This window comes from Gopherus evgoodei, chromosome 1, assembly GCF_007399415.2.
Source record: "Gopherus evgoodei ecotype Sinaloan lineage chromosome 1, rGopEvg1_v1.p, whole genome shotgun sequence".
Classification (NCBI taxonomy): Eukaryota; Metazoa; Chordata; order Testudines; family Testudinidae; genus Gopherus; species Gopherus evgoodei.
In genome coordinates this window covers 135,473,830-135,490,196 of record NC_044322.1, presented here as the reverse complement: position 1 = coordinate 135,490,196, position 16,367 = coordinate 135,473,830, and the positions used below count along the sequence as shown (strand labels likewise).

Below are 16,367 nucleotides of genomic sequence, written 5' to 3'. Positions count from 1 at the left end.
GGGACATGATAGAGGTCTATAAAATCATGACTGTTGTGGAGAAAGTAAATAAGGAAATGTTATTTACTCCTTCTCATAACACAAGAACTAGGGGCCACAAAATGAAATTAATAGGCAGCAGGTTTAAAACAAACAAAAGGAAGTATTTCTTCACACAACACACAGTCAACTGGTGAAACTCTTTGCCAGAGGGTGTTGTGAAGGCCGGGACTATAACAGGTTTTAAAAAGACCCAGATAAATTCATGAAGGATAGGTCCATCAATGGGTATTAGCTGGGGGGGCAGGGATGGCGTCCCTAGCCTCTGTTTGCCAGAAGCTGGGAATGGGTGACAGAGGATGGATCACTTGATAATTATCTGTTCTGTTCATTCCCTCTGGGGCACCTGGCATTGGCCACAGTCGGAAGACAGAATACTGAGCTAGATGAACCTTTGGTCTGACCCAGGATGGTCGTTCTTATGTTCTTATAAGCTTACACAGAGCTCTTCTTCAGGTCTAGGAAACATACTCAGTGTCACAGTTAAATACAAGGTGGAACAGATTGTTTAGCATAAGTAGTTAACACATATTTCAAGGGACCATTCAAGATGAAGTGCCCCATTAACACTTCTTCAGTCATTGGGGATGAGGGAGGTGAGAAGGAAGGGAGGGGAAAAGGCATCCAGGAGCAAGAGAAGGGGGTTGTTAATGGCTTATAGATTGTTGTAATAAGCCATAAATACAGTGTTTTATTGAGTCCATGATTTTTAGTGTCTAGAGAAGTTATGAATTTAAGCTCCCAGGCTTGTCTTTTGAAGATGTTGGGCAGGTTTCCTTCCAGAATGAGGACTGAGAGGTCAGATGTAGAGTGATTATTCTGTGAAAAGTGTTCACCCACAGGTGATATGGTGTATTTGCCATTTTTCAGTGAGAATTCATCTGAGAGCATAGTGATTGTCTGGTTTCACCCACATAGTTGTTATTGAAGCATCTAGTGCACTGGATGATGTACACCACATCTTGTGATAAGCACGTGTGGAATTCATGGGCCCTGAAAGGTGTGTTGTGGGGTGTATTGATCATCGTAGCAGTGGAAATATGTCTACAGGTTTTGTATCTGTTGTTCTGGTAGCGTTTGGTGCTGCTTTGAGTTGGTGACCTACAGTTTTATATGAGAATACTATTTACTCTAACAATGATCCAAAGAGCAGCAGTTTCAAGCACAGCTAAACTCCTCTTAGTAGTCCATGTAATACAGTAACACAAGTAAGTGGTCTCAGAGGTATTTGAGCCAACCTACATGAGATACTCTTAACCTCCACTGAACTGAAAACTGGAAGCTATGATTCTGTTCCAAACCTGAGTCTTCCAACTGGTAGTGCATTTTATTTCTATGTGTAGCAGTAAGTGCCAGGTAAGGTGCACGTCATTGAAACAGCCTGGTTGGCAGCTGGTGGTGGTTAAATGTAAGGCTATCATGTTGCAGAGAGACAAGTAAAATATTGTCTTTGCAATATTAGTTGTGGCATCTAACTTTTGATATAATGTCAGGCTTAAATTATCTCCCATGCTTTGAAACCTTCTTCAAATAAAATTTGAGTTTCATTGTCACCCAGTCTACTCAGTATCACACTAAGATTTTACAGGGTATGGGAGAGCTACACAGTTTCTCGGAACAGTTTGTTGTAGGTCATGTCATTATTTGTTGCTAGTGCATTTTTCAGACACTGCCAGAAGTAACACTGGGACCGAGGATTGGTTGGCCACTCTAGGACAGAGCTACTGCACAGCCTCTTCCTCAGCCGGAGGTACCTGGACTTCTTCAGAACTCTCTCAAGAAATATCAAGATAATCACATCCACTTTTTCATCCATAAGTCTCTGGTGTGCCATGTAAAATGCTGTCTTAAAGATGCCACTTGTTGTGTACTTGTTAGTCAGCACAAATATGGTTTTTCGGCTCAGTTGTATGCTCTGGGAAAGGTTGTCTAAAACTGGTTGCCCCGGCAGCCAATCTCTTTCTTCCAAACATAAATTGAACTGTTTATCTTTTTGATCTTCCAGGTTTTCAACTAGTTCTTTCAAGATCCATTCAGTTACAGCTGGATCTTCGTTATCGTAGGAAATAAAAGCATCATAGCAAGTTTCTGGTGAATGTAAACGCCGATAGCCCTTTATCTTGGCAGTGCAGAAATGGTAACTATACCACACATCCCAGAAATAGAGGTGACTTGTAACTGTGAACACCATCAGACACAGGATAGCTGATGCCGACACAGAGTACAGGATCACATAAGAGGAGTCCAATTCGCAGGAATACAGATCCAATAAAATCACACTCTTACCTTTTTGTGCTCCTGGGCCTGCACAGGTCACGTCTGTGGCCAGCAGGGGAATCGTAACCTCAGTCTGGTTGATCCACCAAACAAACCACACAGCATCACAAATGCACTTGAAAGGGTTGCCATGTAAAAGCAACATCTCCAGATTGCTGATAACATTCTCTGGGAAGCTAGATTTCTTAATTATTTGGATTTTGTTTGAGCTGAGGTCCAAGTATTTTAACTGGAAAGCATCTCTGAGAAAGTACTTAGTCAGCCGTCGGATCCTATTGTTCTTTAGTATCAGTTTGTGCAGGGTTGCAGAGCAATTGGACAGCTCCCGGGGGACGGTACTCAACAGATTGTTGCTAAGATCCAAGGTTTCTAGTTTTTCCAAAAAGGGGAGTTTCCCCCAGTTGAAAGACTTCAGCATATTATTGGTTAAGCTGAGTACCTTGAGCCGTGGAGGCATGCCTTCAAAAGCACCAAGAGGCAAAAAACTCAGAAAGTTGTAGGAAATGTCCAGTTGCTCTAGGTTAGTCAGATTCTTGAAAAATGACAAGTATCTACTATCCCCATCCCTCCATAAAACATCTAGGTGATTTCCTTTGAATTCCAAAGTCTGAAGAGAATGACTTTCCATTCCCATATTAGTAGAAGTGGAAATTTCATTCCCATTCATCATCAGCTTCTTCAGAAAGGTCAAATTCTTTGTAAAATCAAGCTTATGAGTAATACCTTCTGCCAGAAAATAATGTTTGTTATCGCTCAGGTCTAGAATTTCCAGATCTTTTAGTTCCTGGAAGGCAGTCGAGTACAGCAAATCAATCCGATTGTTAGAAAAATCCAGATATTTCAGTCCAGACAGAGGGTAGAACTCACTTCCATTCAAAGTCTGGCTGATAGCATTACCTGACAAGTTGAGGCATTTGAGGAAAGTGAGATGCTGGAAGTCAGAGGGGTTGATAAAAAATATGTTGTTTCTGCTTAGATCCAGGGTTTCCCCATAACTGAGGCAGTCCTCATTGACAGAAGGTTGGAAGGAAGCAGCCTCTTTGTCTTTGGATTTACAACTTCGTCCATACTCATCATACCTGAAATAATGCATTTCCTGCACCATTCGACTTTTGTATTGATCTACTGAAGCCATGGGGATAGAACAAAAACCATGATTTTTGAATTCACCTGAAGAAGGAGATATTTTATTTACTGAGAGGTCTATCATTTTAAGAGATGGGAATTTTTTAAACATACTCAAGTTAGCAAGTTTGATAAAATTAGTTCCCAGGTCCAAGACTGTCAAATTTCTAAGATGAAGCAATGGACGTAGGTTTTCTTGACTCAATTCTCTAAAAACATAACCCTTAACTCTCAAGATTTCCAGGTGTGAAAGGGAGGAAAATGTCTTAGACAGGTTCAAAAACGAAGAATAGACCTGAAGTTCAAAATTAAAGGAGAGATCCAGCTCTACAAGGTTGGGGATAAAGTTCAAAAAACAAGCTTCTCCAATTTCTTTGGCCAGGAAATTTTGGGAAAGGTCAAGCACTTTGAGATTCTTGGTGTTCTTAAACCAGCTACTGGGTACATTGTGAAGGGAGTTACTGTGAAGGCGCAGAATTTTTAATTGTTTTAAGGCATCGAAGGCCTTGTGATGGATCCAAATTGGGGCATCATTAGGGCACGGAGTACATGGAAATGGGGCATTGTAACAGCGAGGGCAGTTGCCACTTAAATCAAGAATTTCCAAATTGTAAAGGTCATTTAAATCATGTTCCTGAACTTTTTGAATCATGTTATTGTAAAGGTACAGTTCCTTTAAAGTGGATGACAAATTGTGTGGAATGTAGGTTAAATTATTGGATTTCAGGGACAATATGGTTAAATTTCTCAAGTCCTGGAAGGCTGCTTCTTCAATTTCAAATGAAACATTGCACGGATTACGGTAATAGCAGTTCTGTCCCAGGTACAACATTTCTATGTTTCCAAGTTCTGACAAATTCTCTTTTGTAATGGAAAAAATGCTGTTTGCTTCAAGGCTCAGCAGGCGTAAATTAGGAGGAAGACCCCTAGGTATTTCTGATAGCTGATTTCCATCCAAGTACAATGACTCTAACTTTGTGAGAGTGGCAAAGCTACTGTTCTGGATCTGCAGTCTCCTGGTGCACACATGATCCTTCGGCCCCAGTCGAACAGGCACACAGTTGCACCTGAAATCAATCTCCACAAGATTATCAAGATGGACAAAGGATGTTGGGTAAATGTTTGGAATATGGTTAATGGTGAGAGTCAGGTTGGTAGCGTTACGAGGAATCCCATGTGGAATTTCGGTCAGACGACGATCACTGCAGTCCACTATCACATTGGCTTTTGAAGCTTCTACTTTCACATCACAGGGTAAACTTTTAGGAAACCATCTGGCTGACAGCAGCTTGGAAAACAGGAAGAGCAAGAGGAAGAGCAATCTGTTTGAGGGCCATGTGTGAAAGGCCTGAAAAGAAGGAAAGAAACACATATTTATTTAGTACAGTTGCAATATAGATCTACAATTATTTTTCCCTTTTAACTATTAAATAGTAGATCCCAAAGTTCTCTATTCAATAAAGTAGTACAGAACATTAAAGAACTTACTCAAAAGTGTTGTGAAAGACAAATTAAAATTCATATACCTGGGAATTCTCTTTGGGTAATCTCCATTTCCGTGCACAGCTACATTATACTCATGTAGGCCCAGAGAAATCCATCTGAAAACTTGTGTGGAATAAAGTAGCTCAATTTAAAAGGATTAAATAAACCCCACACAGAAATCTATCAAAACAGTCCAGCTGCATATATTAACTCAGCAAGGAGAGATCTGACATTTGTTTCTTTTCACACTCAGGATTTTCCCCTATATTGTACTTCTATATATCCTTTGAGAATATAGTAATATTATATTTAAAGGTACAGGAGAAATGTTTCAAGAGTTCATTTTAAATACATAATAAGCTGTAGCTATACAAAAGGGAAGCAATGAAATGACTATTGCACAAATTGCTGTCAAATGCACAAAATAAACAAATGGAAAAAATAGTGTGTTTTTGGTTTTAAGATACTCAGGTTCAGTTCACAGTGGCGTAAGGGCTGGTCTATATGGAGCCTTAGTATGTGGCAAGTTGGAGTGTACATCTACTGCAGAAAAGCCTGCTGTGCACTAACTAGCCATGCGGACCCCTTGCCATGCACTAAATGTTCCGTAGAGTGCTTCGATCTACTGCTGTACACTATAGAATTTTCAGTGTGCGGTAGTGGGTCCACTCAAAAACTTTGTGTGGAGCAGGCTAGGCTAGTGTGCTACACATTAACACCCTGACTTGATCTCCATGTGGTCAAACTGTACATTTTCAAAAAGTGACTAGTGACTTGGGTGCCCAATTTAAGACACATTAAAGAGGCCTGATTTTCAGCAGGTAGGTACGCAGCACCCTTTAAATCAAACAAAATATACTATCACTATTTAACAAAATCACTATATACTTTTGAAAATTCAGGCCAGTAAACCAAGGTGTTGATGTAACAATGATAGGTTAAAAGGAATCAAGCAGAGGTGTACTTTTAAATTGGCTAGGTCCCTTTAACAAATAATAATAGCTAAATAAGAAAGCCAAAACCCACAGAATTTCAGTTCACAGAATCTCCCCAAATGAGCTCTCGTTTCACACCTATCTTTGTGATTTTGGCCACTCTTTTTATTTATATTTGTATTGGTAGGGGGGTGACAGAAATAGGGAAGTAACCTTACTTAGCATTCTAGTGGACATTTCTTTCTTTCATGTGCAGTGCATTTTTTGTTCAAGTAATATTATTCACTGAAGTTGTCAGTCACCTGAATTTCAATACAATTGTAACTACCCTTATTTACTGTGTTATTTTGGAACTGGCTTTTATCTGGATCTTTTTTTGATTGGTGCATACATTCAATGAAAACTTTAAAAAAATTCATAATTAAAATTTCTCTCTCAGTAATTTGATGTGTAAGGACTGGAGAACAAAACATTACACACAGTGCTCTTTAATGAAATGAGGGAATGTATTGACTAAATGTGGATGTTCAATTAAGCAGCTAATTACACTGAAAATCAGATGCTTAACCAGATACCACGAGGTATGCCCAAGTGTTTCTTCAGTCCTGTGTGAAATCTTTTCTTTATTACAAGCCACCCAGTAAACTGAAAGTCTGGGAAAGTGCTGTTGAACACTAATTCAGACACACTTGATAGATAACATAGGCATTTTGAATATTTAGGTATTCATGTTATTATATTCTGCGCACTTAAGTTGCTCCCCTGCTGCTTCTCCACCCCGGCCATTTTGTATTTATTTGTAACCTAAAATAGCCAGCCCCAGAGGTATACAAAGGAGTTGACAAGAACTGAAAGAGACCAACCATGAGAAATAGATGGAAAGGCTCTCACGTGACACTGCATTTCTGTTCTCTAGGGTCAATAGTTGGTTTAAGAACTTCAGGAGATTTATTCTATCAACTTTCCAATATAAAGCTTCAGTACTAAAATATGGACATAAAAAGTCATAGAATCATAGAATATCAGGGCTGGAAGGGACCTCAGGAGGTCATCTAGTCCAACCCCCTGCTCAAAGCAGGACCAATTCCCAACTAAATCATCCCAGCCAGGGCTTTGTCAAGCCTGACCTTAAAAACCTCTAAGGAAGGAGATTCCACCACCTACCTAGGTAACCCATTCCAGTGCTTCACCACTCTCCGAGTGAAAAAGTTTTTCCTTATATCCAACCTAAACCTCCCCCACTGCAACCTGAGACCATTACTCCTTGTTCTGTCATCTGCTACCACTGAGAACAGTCTAGATCCATCCACTTGGGAACCCCCTTTCAGGTAGTTGAAAGCAACTATCAAATCCCCCCTCATTCTTCTCTTCTGCAGACTAAACAATCCCAGTTTCCTCAGCCTCTCCTCATAAGTCACGTGCTCCAGCCCCTAATCATTTTTGTTGCCCTCCGCTGGACTCTTTCCAATTTTTCCACATCCTTCTTGTAGTGTGGGGCCCAAAACTGGATCCATACTCCAGATGAGGCCTCACCAATGTCGAATGGAGGGGAATGATCATATCCCTCAATCTGCTGGCAATGCCCCTACTTATACAGCCCAAAATACCGTTAGCCTTCTTGGCAACAAGGGCACACTGTTGACTCATATCCAGCTTCTTGTCCACTGTAACCCCTAGGTCCTTTTCTGCAGAACTGCTTCCTAGCCATTCGGTCCCTAGTCTGTAAGAATGAATGGGATTCTTCCATCCTAAGTGCAGGACTCTGCACTCATCCTTGTTGAACCTCATCAGGTTTCTTTTGGCCCAATCCCCTAATTTGTCTAGGTCCCTCTGTATCCTATCCCTACCCTCCAGTGTATCTACCACTCCTCCCAGTTTAGTGTCATCTGCAAACTTGCCGAGAGTGCAGTCCACGCCATTCTCCAGATCATTAATGAAGATATTGAACAAAACCGGCCCCAGGACAGACCCTTGGGGCACTCTGCTTGAAACCGGCTGCCAACTAGACATAGAGCTGTTGATCACTACCCATTGAGCCCAACGATCTAGCCAGCTTTCTATCCACCTTATAGTTCATTCATCCAGCCCATACTTCTTTAACTTGCTGACAAGAATACTGTGGGAGACCGTATCAAAAGCTTTGCTAAAGTCAAGGAATAACACATCCACTCCTTTCCCCTCATCCACAGACCCAGTTATCTCCTCATAGAAGGCAATTAGGTTAGTCAGGCATGACTTGCCCTTGGTGAATCCATGCTGACTGTTCCTGATCACTTTCCTCTACTCCAAGGGCTTCAGAATTGATTCCTTGAGGACCTGCTCCATGATTTTGTCAGGGACTGAGGTGAGACTGACTTGCCTGTAGTTCCCCGGATCCTCCTTCTTCCCTTTTTTAAAGATGGGCACTACATTAGCCTTTTTCCAGTCATTCATGACCTCCTCCATTCGCCATGAGTTTTCAAAGATAATGGCCAATGGCTCTGCAATCACATCCGCCAGCTCCTTTAGCACCCTCGGATGCAGTGCATCCGGACCCATGGACTTGTGCTCGTCTAGTGCTTTTAAATAGTCCCGAGCCACTTCTTTCTCCACTGAGGGCTGGTCACCTTCTCCCCATACTGTGTTGCCCAGTGCAGCAGTCTGGGAGCTGTCCTTGTTTGTGAAGACAGAGGTAAAAAAATCATTGAGTACTGTGGCAAATTGCCGGTACTGTTATGCTGGGTCTCGTGCTTTCTCTTTGGAGAAGGTTCAGGGAGCCATTGCTTGCCTCTGAATTGGTATCGGGTGACCAGATGTCCCAATTTTATAGGGACAGTCCCGATATTTGGGGCTTTGTCTTATATAAGCACCTGTTACCTCCTACCCCTGTCCCAATTTTTCACACTTGCAGTCTGGTCATCCTACCTGATTCTCATCCAATTGAAGTCAATGGGAGTTTTGCCATTGACTTCAATGGCAGCTGGATTGTGTCCTAGGAGATCTTTTATGTCGATGAGACAAATTTCATTTATTTTCATATAAGGTTCAGATCAGTTCTCTAAATTCCTAAGGAACTTCAACCTTTCCCATACTGTGACTCCATTTGACAACACCAAAAGTTGCCAGAATCCTCCTACACTTCCATGTAGCCATAAAGTAAGAGAAATTGGTTGCAACCTGTAGGTTGAGAACTCCTGATTTAAATGAGATCAGTGAATAACGGGATTATAAGGGTAGACAAATTAGGTAATATGCAGAGCAGCAGTTAAAAAAATCACCCCCGCAACTCAATATTTTTCGTTAATAAATAATAGAGGTGGTGAAGGAGGAGGGAAAAAAGGAAGATAAAGAGGGGACAAATTTAAAAAAAATTAACTGAGAACCAAATTAACTGGGGAAAAAAACCTGAAGAAATTAACTGAGAACTTTGAACAAGATAAAAAATTACCCATTGAAATCTTCATTTGGTTGGAAAACGAATTATTTTTGTTAAATAATAATAATAATAAATAATTTGTTAAATAATAAGTTGCAAGAGAAAAATTTCAACAATATTATGCATCACTTCATTTTAAGAAGCACATTTAGTAAACTCAGTAACAGCACATACGCAATCAGTAACTTTTATAAGGGATAAGTAAATACATAAATGATTATTAGAATAATGAAAATTGCTACCAAAAGGGTGACTTACAAACAGCTGCTCCTCTACTGACAGCAAGGTCTTCTCCAGAACCAGGAGCAGGATACTTGAGGCTATACACAATCTCTAGCACAAGGTTGCTAAGGAAGCCTCAGGCTCTCTAGCTCTTCTCCAGAATTATGAAGAGTGTCTGTCACAGAGGTCAGTGGGAGTTTCTCCACAAGCACTATTATAGGGGAAGACATGTCTAATGACAACCCATTGTGGGTAGCTCAAAGAGCCTGCTGGGAGTCGGAGCAGTGTGTTTCAAGGGGCTTATCTGGCAGAAGACAAGAGAGGCATCATCACGTGTCATGGTATAATTCCCCACTCTGAACCTTAGCGTCCAAAAGATGGGGTACCAGCATGAATTCCTCTAAGCTTAATTACCAGCTTAGAACCTGTAGCGCTGCCACCAACCAGGAATTCCAGTGCCTGGTACACTCTGGTCCCCCCAAGACCTTGCCCAGGGAACCCCAAGACCCAGACCCTCTGGATCTTACCACAAGGAAAGTAAACCCTTTCCCCCACTGTTGCCTCTCCCAGGTTTCCCCTCCCTGGGTTACCCTGGAAGATCACTGTGATTCAAACTCCTTGAATCTTAAACAGAGAGGAAAATGCACCTTCCCCCCTCCTTCTCTCTCCCCCTCCCAGACTCTCCCTGAGAGAGAAAGTAATCCTAACACAGAGAAAAATTAGCCTCTCTCTCCCCCTTCCCTCCTTTCTCCCCACCAATTCCCTGGTGAATCCAGACCCCGTCCCCTGGGGTCTCACACCAGAATAAAAAAAAATCAGGTTCTTAAACAAGAAACTTAATTAAAGAGAGAAAAACAGTAAAAATTATCTTTGTAAATTTAAAATGGAATAGGTACAGGGTCTTTCAGCTATAGACACTGGAAATACCCTCCCAGCCTAAGTATACAAGTACAAATTAAAATCCTCCCAGCCAAATACACATTTGAACTCCTCCCAGCCAAATACACATTTGCAAATAAAGAAAACAAACATAAGCCTAACTCGCCTTATCTACCTAGTACTCACTATTCTGAAACTCATAAGAGCCTGTATCGGAGAGATTGGAGAGAAACCTGGTTGCATGCCTGGTCCCTCTCAGAACCCAGAGAGAACAACCACCAAAAACTAACAGCACACACAAAAAACTTCCCTCCCTCAAGATTTGAAAGTATCCTGCCCCTGATTGGTCCTCTGGTCAGGTGACATCCAGGCTCACTGATTTTGTTAACCCTTTACAGGCAAAAGAGATATAAAGTACTTCTGTTCTATTAACTCCTACTATCTGTTTATGACAACATGTCAGGATGAAGAGGAGAAAAGGAGATAAGGATGCCAATCCTCCCATCCCCAAACAAAGACCAACGTATGTTTGTTGAACTCGAACTTTCAAGCTCAGGTTTGTTCAGGTCTTGCTGTAACAAAAATGCTGTTGGATTCTTCACTATGATGGTTCGCTATGGACAATTTAGACATTTTATTCAAACCTGTGCTTTGACACTTTTTGGATACATTTCTTAGAGAAGAAGGATGGTGCTGTGATTAAGGTATTGGACTGGTACTTGGGAAACCTGGGCTCAATTCTTAGCTCTGGCACAGGCACTGACTTTTGGTTTTGCTGGTGAGTGATTTTGAAGAGGGGTGTATGTTGGGGACGGGGGAGCTCTGCCAGCTTGGGGGGTGCTATTTTCAGCATATTTATACACTTCTCTAATCCTAGTTATTGAATATGTGTCTATCATTGGTATCTTAATTTAATCCTTATTAAGATATTAATGAACTACATAATCATAGTGTGAATTACAGTATATTAAAATCATTGCGCTCATCTACAAGCTGTCTTCATTAGTGACCCAGTCTAAAGACGTTACATCTCACTGTAGCTTTCTGGATGAAACTGTCGGCAACACTGTGGCTTGTGAGGGCAGTGCTGGGTTTACAATGGCATGCTGATGCTGGGCCCACATGCAGGAGGGTCCCAGTTCCATCTTCATTCTGCTCTGAGGCCCCATTCCCACTCAGCCTCTTCCCCCTGAGGTCCCACCCACCGCCCGCTCCTCTCCATCCCCTCCTCACTGTGTGAGCGGTGGAAGGAGCCTTGAGGGCAAGAGGCCAAGTGGGGGCGGGTCCTCAGAGCAGAGTGTGAGCTGAGCACCTCTCCTATTTTTTTTCAGTGGGTGCTTGAAGCCTGGTCACCCACAGAGTCAGCATCTATATCACAGGCTTCCTGTGTGATCCTGGGCAAGCTACGTAGGGCCAGATTTCTAAAGGTGTTTTAAATGCTTAAAATGCAGCTCTGTAATTTTGAAAATTTCAGTAGGCACTATCTCCTATCAATTTCTGCATCTTTTGGTGCCTAAATACCTTTAAAAATCTGGCTCTTAATGTGTCTGTGCTCAGTTTCCCATCCATGAAATGGGGGGAGCGCCACTTCCATTCTTTCCTCACCATTCATCTGTCTTATCTATTTTGATTGTAAGGTCTTTGGTTAAGAAACTGTCTCTAAATTTTTTTGTCCACATTGCAGACTATTATAATACAAACAAGAGTAGTGTCTTTCCAAGTTCTTTGTAGAAAGAAGATGGAATTAGCAATAATAATTTGTGTCAAAGTCTTCAGAGTAAAAGAAACTGAAGTTTAAAAGAATAGCTGCAACCGTTGCGATTGTTTTCTGCATAACCAAGTTGCTATTGTAGGAAGTGCAAAAAGGGCCTCTTTCTGCTTGATTAACATTTGATCAAGTGATCCTCTGGGAAAATGCTAGCATTTCATTGTTTCATGTAAATCAACATATTTTTATAATCTGACCGTGTGGCTGTCCATGACAATGTAAGGACCAATTATGACTTGTATAAACCCTATAAAATCCACATCTGACTTACAGTATTCATCAAATATTCAGAAACAATGCACTAGGGATATTTTCTACATGGACTTTTATCATTCCTGTTTGTTTTATACAGATTTTAAAGGCAAAATATAATTGGAGCACAGAGAGAAAATAGCATCCCAAGAGATATGAACATTTTGGAAGAGATTATTGTTATTAACATACTATAATACTAAACTTGAAATAAAATAGTAGAAGCAAATGTTATCTGTCCCCTGATCCATCTTATTGTGTAATGCCAACTATAATCATTATGACAAATTATGAAATTGGTGTTGGGATGGAAAGGGAAGAGGATACAGTCTGCAAAATCCCCCTCTCACCCACATTGCAGTTCCCGTTTCACCGAGCTCTAAGAATATGCTTAAATTGGAAGCTGAACCTACCATTTTCTGTGTTCTTCCAAGACTTAGAGGTGACTTTTCCCCAGCGAAAACTGGAAATCAAAGGGGAGACACAACAGCTTGAAAGGGGTGCCCACTGCTTCAGCTCAGGTACAGAAGAAAGCAGAAAACGGCATAAGAATAATGTTAGGATACTATTGTTTCTTCAGTCAAGATGAAAGTTGAGAAATCAATTACATGTTAAACAGCTGCTGCTACTCACTTCCTCAAAGCTATATATTTAAATTAAGCCTTTGGGACCTCATTTATTCCAGCCCACCCTCTAAGCCGATAAAAACAGCTCAGGGTTTTTTACCTGTACTTATTTCCCCTTTTCCCAGAGTCCACATTTGCTCATGAAGAAGAGGTGCACTGTCACAGATTCTATATAGCAATTCACTATCAAGTTTGCCATGTTTTTATATAGCTTCCTTTTCAAATGGCCTATTTTAGCCAAATACAATCTGTCTCTCTCTCATCCCTTCAGCAGACAGATTGGGTATGGTGACTCCTACTCCAAGAATCTCCTGACAAGCCCAGCTGAGGGAACATGGGTGACCACAGTGGGTGCACAATGCCAAAATATTTAAGGAGGAGAATTTAAAAAAATGAACTGGGTAGGGAGAAGATTGTTGCTAGAAAGGAATAATATCCACTCAGATGACCCAAGATTCGCACAAGTTCAACTTCCTCTTTCTAAGATGGCAATGTTGTTAGAAGCAGTGTGAATAGAGAGAGTATCCTGACATTAAAATAGTTTAGAACTGGAAATTTAACTATGATTAGTTAAGGTCCAATCCCATTCCTATCCAAATCAACGATCAGGTCTCTTTTTGAACACCACCAGTATACCTGAAGTTGTATAATAAACAGACATGTTCCCTAGCCTAAGAGGCTTACAGTTTAAATAAAAAATGTAATATGAATCAAATGCAAAATATATTAGTTCACAGCTATGGATTATTTTGGATATTTAATATCTTGTCCTGGTGGATTAATGGTGAAAGACTTTGTAGAAGCAATGTCTTTTAAGGGTGGGGGCATTGAAGGCAGGTAACTAAGATGTGGGACACTGTAGTAGCTGACGTAGTTACACTGGTGCAAGCATCTAACAGATCAGTCTAGGGTACTAACATGGCTCCCATTACCATAGTATCTGAGTGCTTCACAGTTGTTTAATGCATTTAAACTCACAGTTTTACAGATTGAGAACTGAGGCATAGAAAGACTAAGGCCCAGATCATTGAAGGGAGACATCAATAGGCATTAATGAGTCCAAATAGTTTGGAGGATCTGGGCCTAAGTGACTTGCCCGTGGTCACACAGGAAGTATGTCACAGAGCAGGGATTTAAACCCTCGTCTTCCAAGACTAAGGCTAGCCCCTAACTACTGGACCATCCTACCTCTGTAGTGCTTTTCCCCCACTCCCAACACACAAAGAGGCATAATGTTATTTTGTTCGGAGCATTCAGTGGCCACAATCAGGCTTATAGTTGCCTACATTCTGTTCTCCATTCCTAAAGATATGTTATCAATACAATAACATTTGGTTTTGCTGATAGACCCAGGCAGCTAGACATTTCTTTTCATAGATGGTACATTTAGTCTTTCACTTTCAGGTATTATAAATAATGCATCAGCTTTGCTAAAACTCTGCTTAGTTCTGTGAGACCTGCAAACACATTTTTATAGAAGGAAAAATACTTTATAAGTGGTTCTACTTAATTTATGTAGGCAGTCCAGTTAGAATACTTAACAGACTATCAGTCCTGAGGGCCTGCATATATCTAATTCTTCTCTAAACCTCAGTGCATGCCTTTAGTACAGGGGTTCTCAAACTGGGGGTTGGCCACCACCCCGAGCCCCGCTTTTCCTCCAGCATTTATAATGGTGTTAAACGCATTTTTATATATTTTTAATTTATAAGGGGGAGTCACACTCAGGGGCTTGCTATGTGAAAGGGGTCACCACTACAAAAGGTTAAGAACTACTGCTTTAGTGCTATGGAAATAATTTGTTTGATGCATTTAATATTACAAAATGGATGTTCATTAAGGGACTGGTCCAAAACCAACTGAAGTTCAATGGGAGACTGTCCATTAAACCTGCAAGGTGTGTGTCACGCTGTCTGGAGTGGCTCAACTGTGAGTGCCAACTTCAGGGCAGACTGCCAAGAAGCAGAGCAGAGACCCCCAAACTGGTTTCTTGTGACAGAATGCACCCCAAAATCACACCCTCCACCTGATTGTAATAATCTTTGTACTAAGTATGCCTTGTGAGGTATCATTTGAAAACTCATAACTTGCTGATCAATCATATTATGGTAAAGTCCACATAGCAACATTATGTATAAAATCAATGAACTTATGAACATTATGAACATAAACTGAAAGCATGACAGAACTGTTTCCCAAATAAGTCTGGGGAGTGGCTAAATCAATTTCTCAAAGATAAAAGGAAAGCTTATGCTGCAGCCAGGTGTTAACAAAATTGATGGGCCTTCATCTGTCAAGAGGCCATTCTATGGCAAGAAAAGGGGGCATGGACAAAGACCTGCATTTTAGCAAAGAAACAGCATGAGGTCTCCTTCCTCCACATTCTCAGCTGGAAATGCTTTTCAAAGAGGGATTGAAACTACTCAAAGGAGGGGCAAACACTCCAAGACACTCTTCTCTTTCTTCCTGGCCCATCTTATTCTCCACATTTGAGAAGACAAAGGAAACAGCCATTGGACTCTGGGGGAGAGGTCCTGACCGGAAGAGTTTGCTCAGTAATGCTGTTGGAAGCATACAGTGAGAAACTTCGCTTTAAATTGAATATACACCTCTACCTCGATATAACACTGTCCTTGGGAGCCAAAAAAATCTTACCACGTTATAGGTGAAACCGTGTTATACTGAACTTGCTTTGATCCTCCAGAGTGCGCAGCCCCGCCCCCCAGAGCACTGCTTTACCGCGTTATATCCAAATTCGTGTCGGGTGGCGTTATATCGAGGTAGCAGTGTACTTTGTTAAACTGGGCACTAGAAAACATTTTCTCTTTATTTAGTAACAATTTCTTACTTAAAATCTCTCTCTTTGTAGTTAATAAACTTGTTTACATTCAAGTGTCTGAGTATCTCCTTTTAGAGTGGCAAGCTGTGTGTATATTATTCCCTTAAAGGAATAACAGACTTAATATATTTGGACTGTCCAAAAGCGGGTTGGGCAGTATAGGACTCACATTTCTGGGGGAAAATCCAGAACAGGGGTTTGTTGGGTCACCCTGCAGTATAATCAAGGCTGGTGAGAGCCAGGGTGTGACTAGCAGGCTGCAGTTAAACACACACATCTGGTAGTGACCTGCATGCTGGTAAAGTGTTTGTGAGTGGTGCAGGCTTGGAGCTACAACAGTAAGGCAGTGCAAGGCACCCTAAGTTGAAAGGCAACGGTGACATAGGTCTGGATTTCACAGTTCTGTAATTAGATTTCACCAATCCAGTAATAAGTGTGAACTCCCAACACATTATAACAGCCTTAACATTGAGTCACTTGGGCATTCCACTCTATCACTTGGGCA

General features: G+C 41.1%; 1 protein-coding gene across 1 annotated transcript; it reads right to left on the bottom strand.

Moving 5' to 3' along the window:
- Positions 1 to 843: 843 nt before the first annotated feature.
- On the bottom strand, positions 844 to 12,937 carry TLR7 (toll like receptor 7). The gene is made up of 2 exons (XM_030572936.1): positions 12,811 to 12,937; positions 844 to 4,789 (listed from the first exon to the last, which is right to left on the bottom strand). The coding sequence occupies exons 1-2, from the start codon at positions 12,811 to 12,813 to the stop codon at positions 1,640 to 1,642; spliced, it is 3,153 nt and encodes a 1,050-aa protein (XP_030428796.1). The 5' UTR covers positions 12,814 to 12,937; the 3' UTR covers positions 844 to 1,639.
- Positions 12,938 to 16,367: the final 3,430 nt, after the last annotated feature.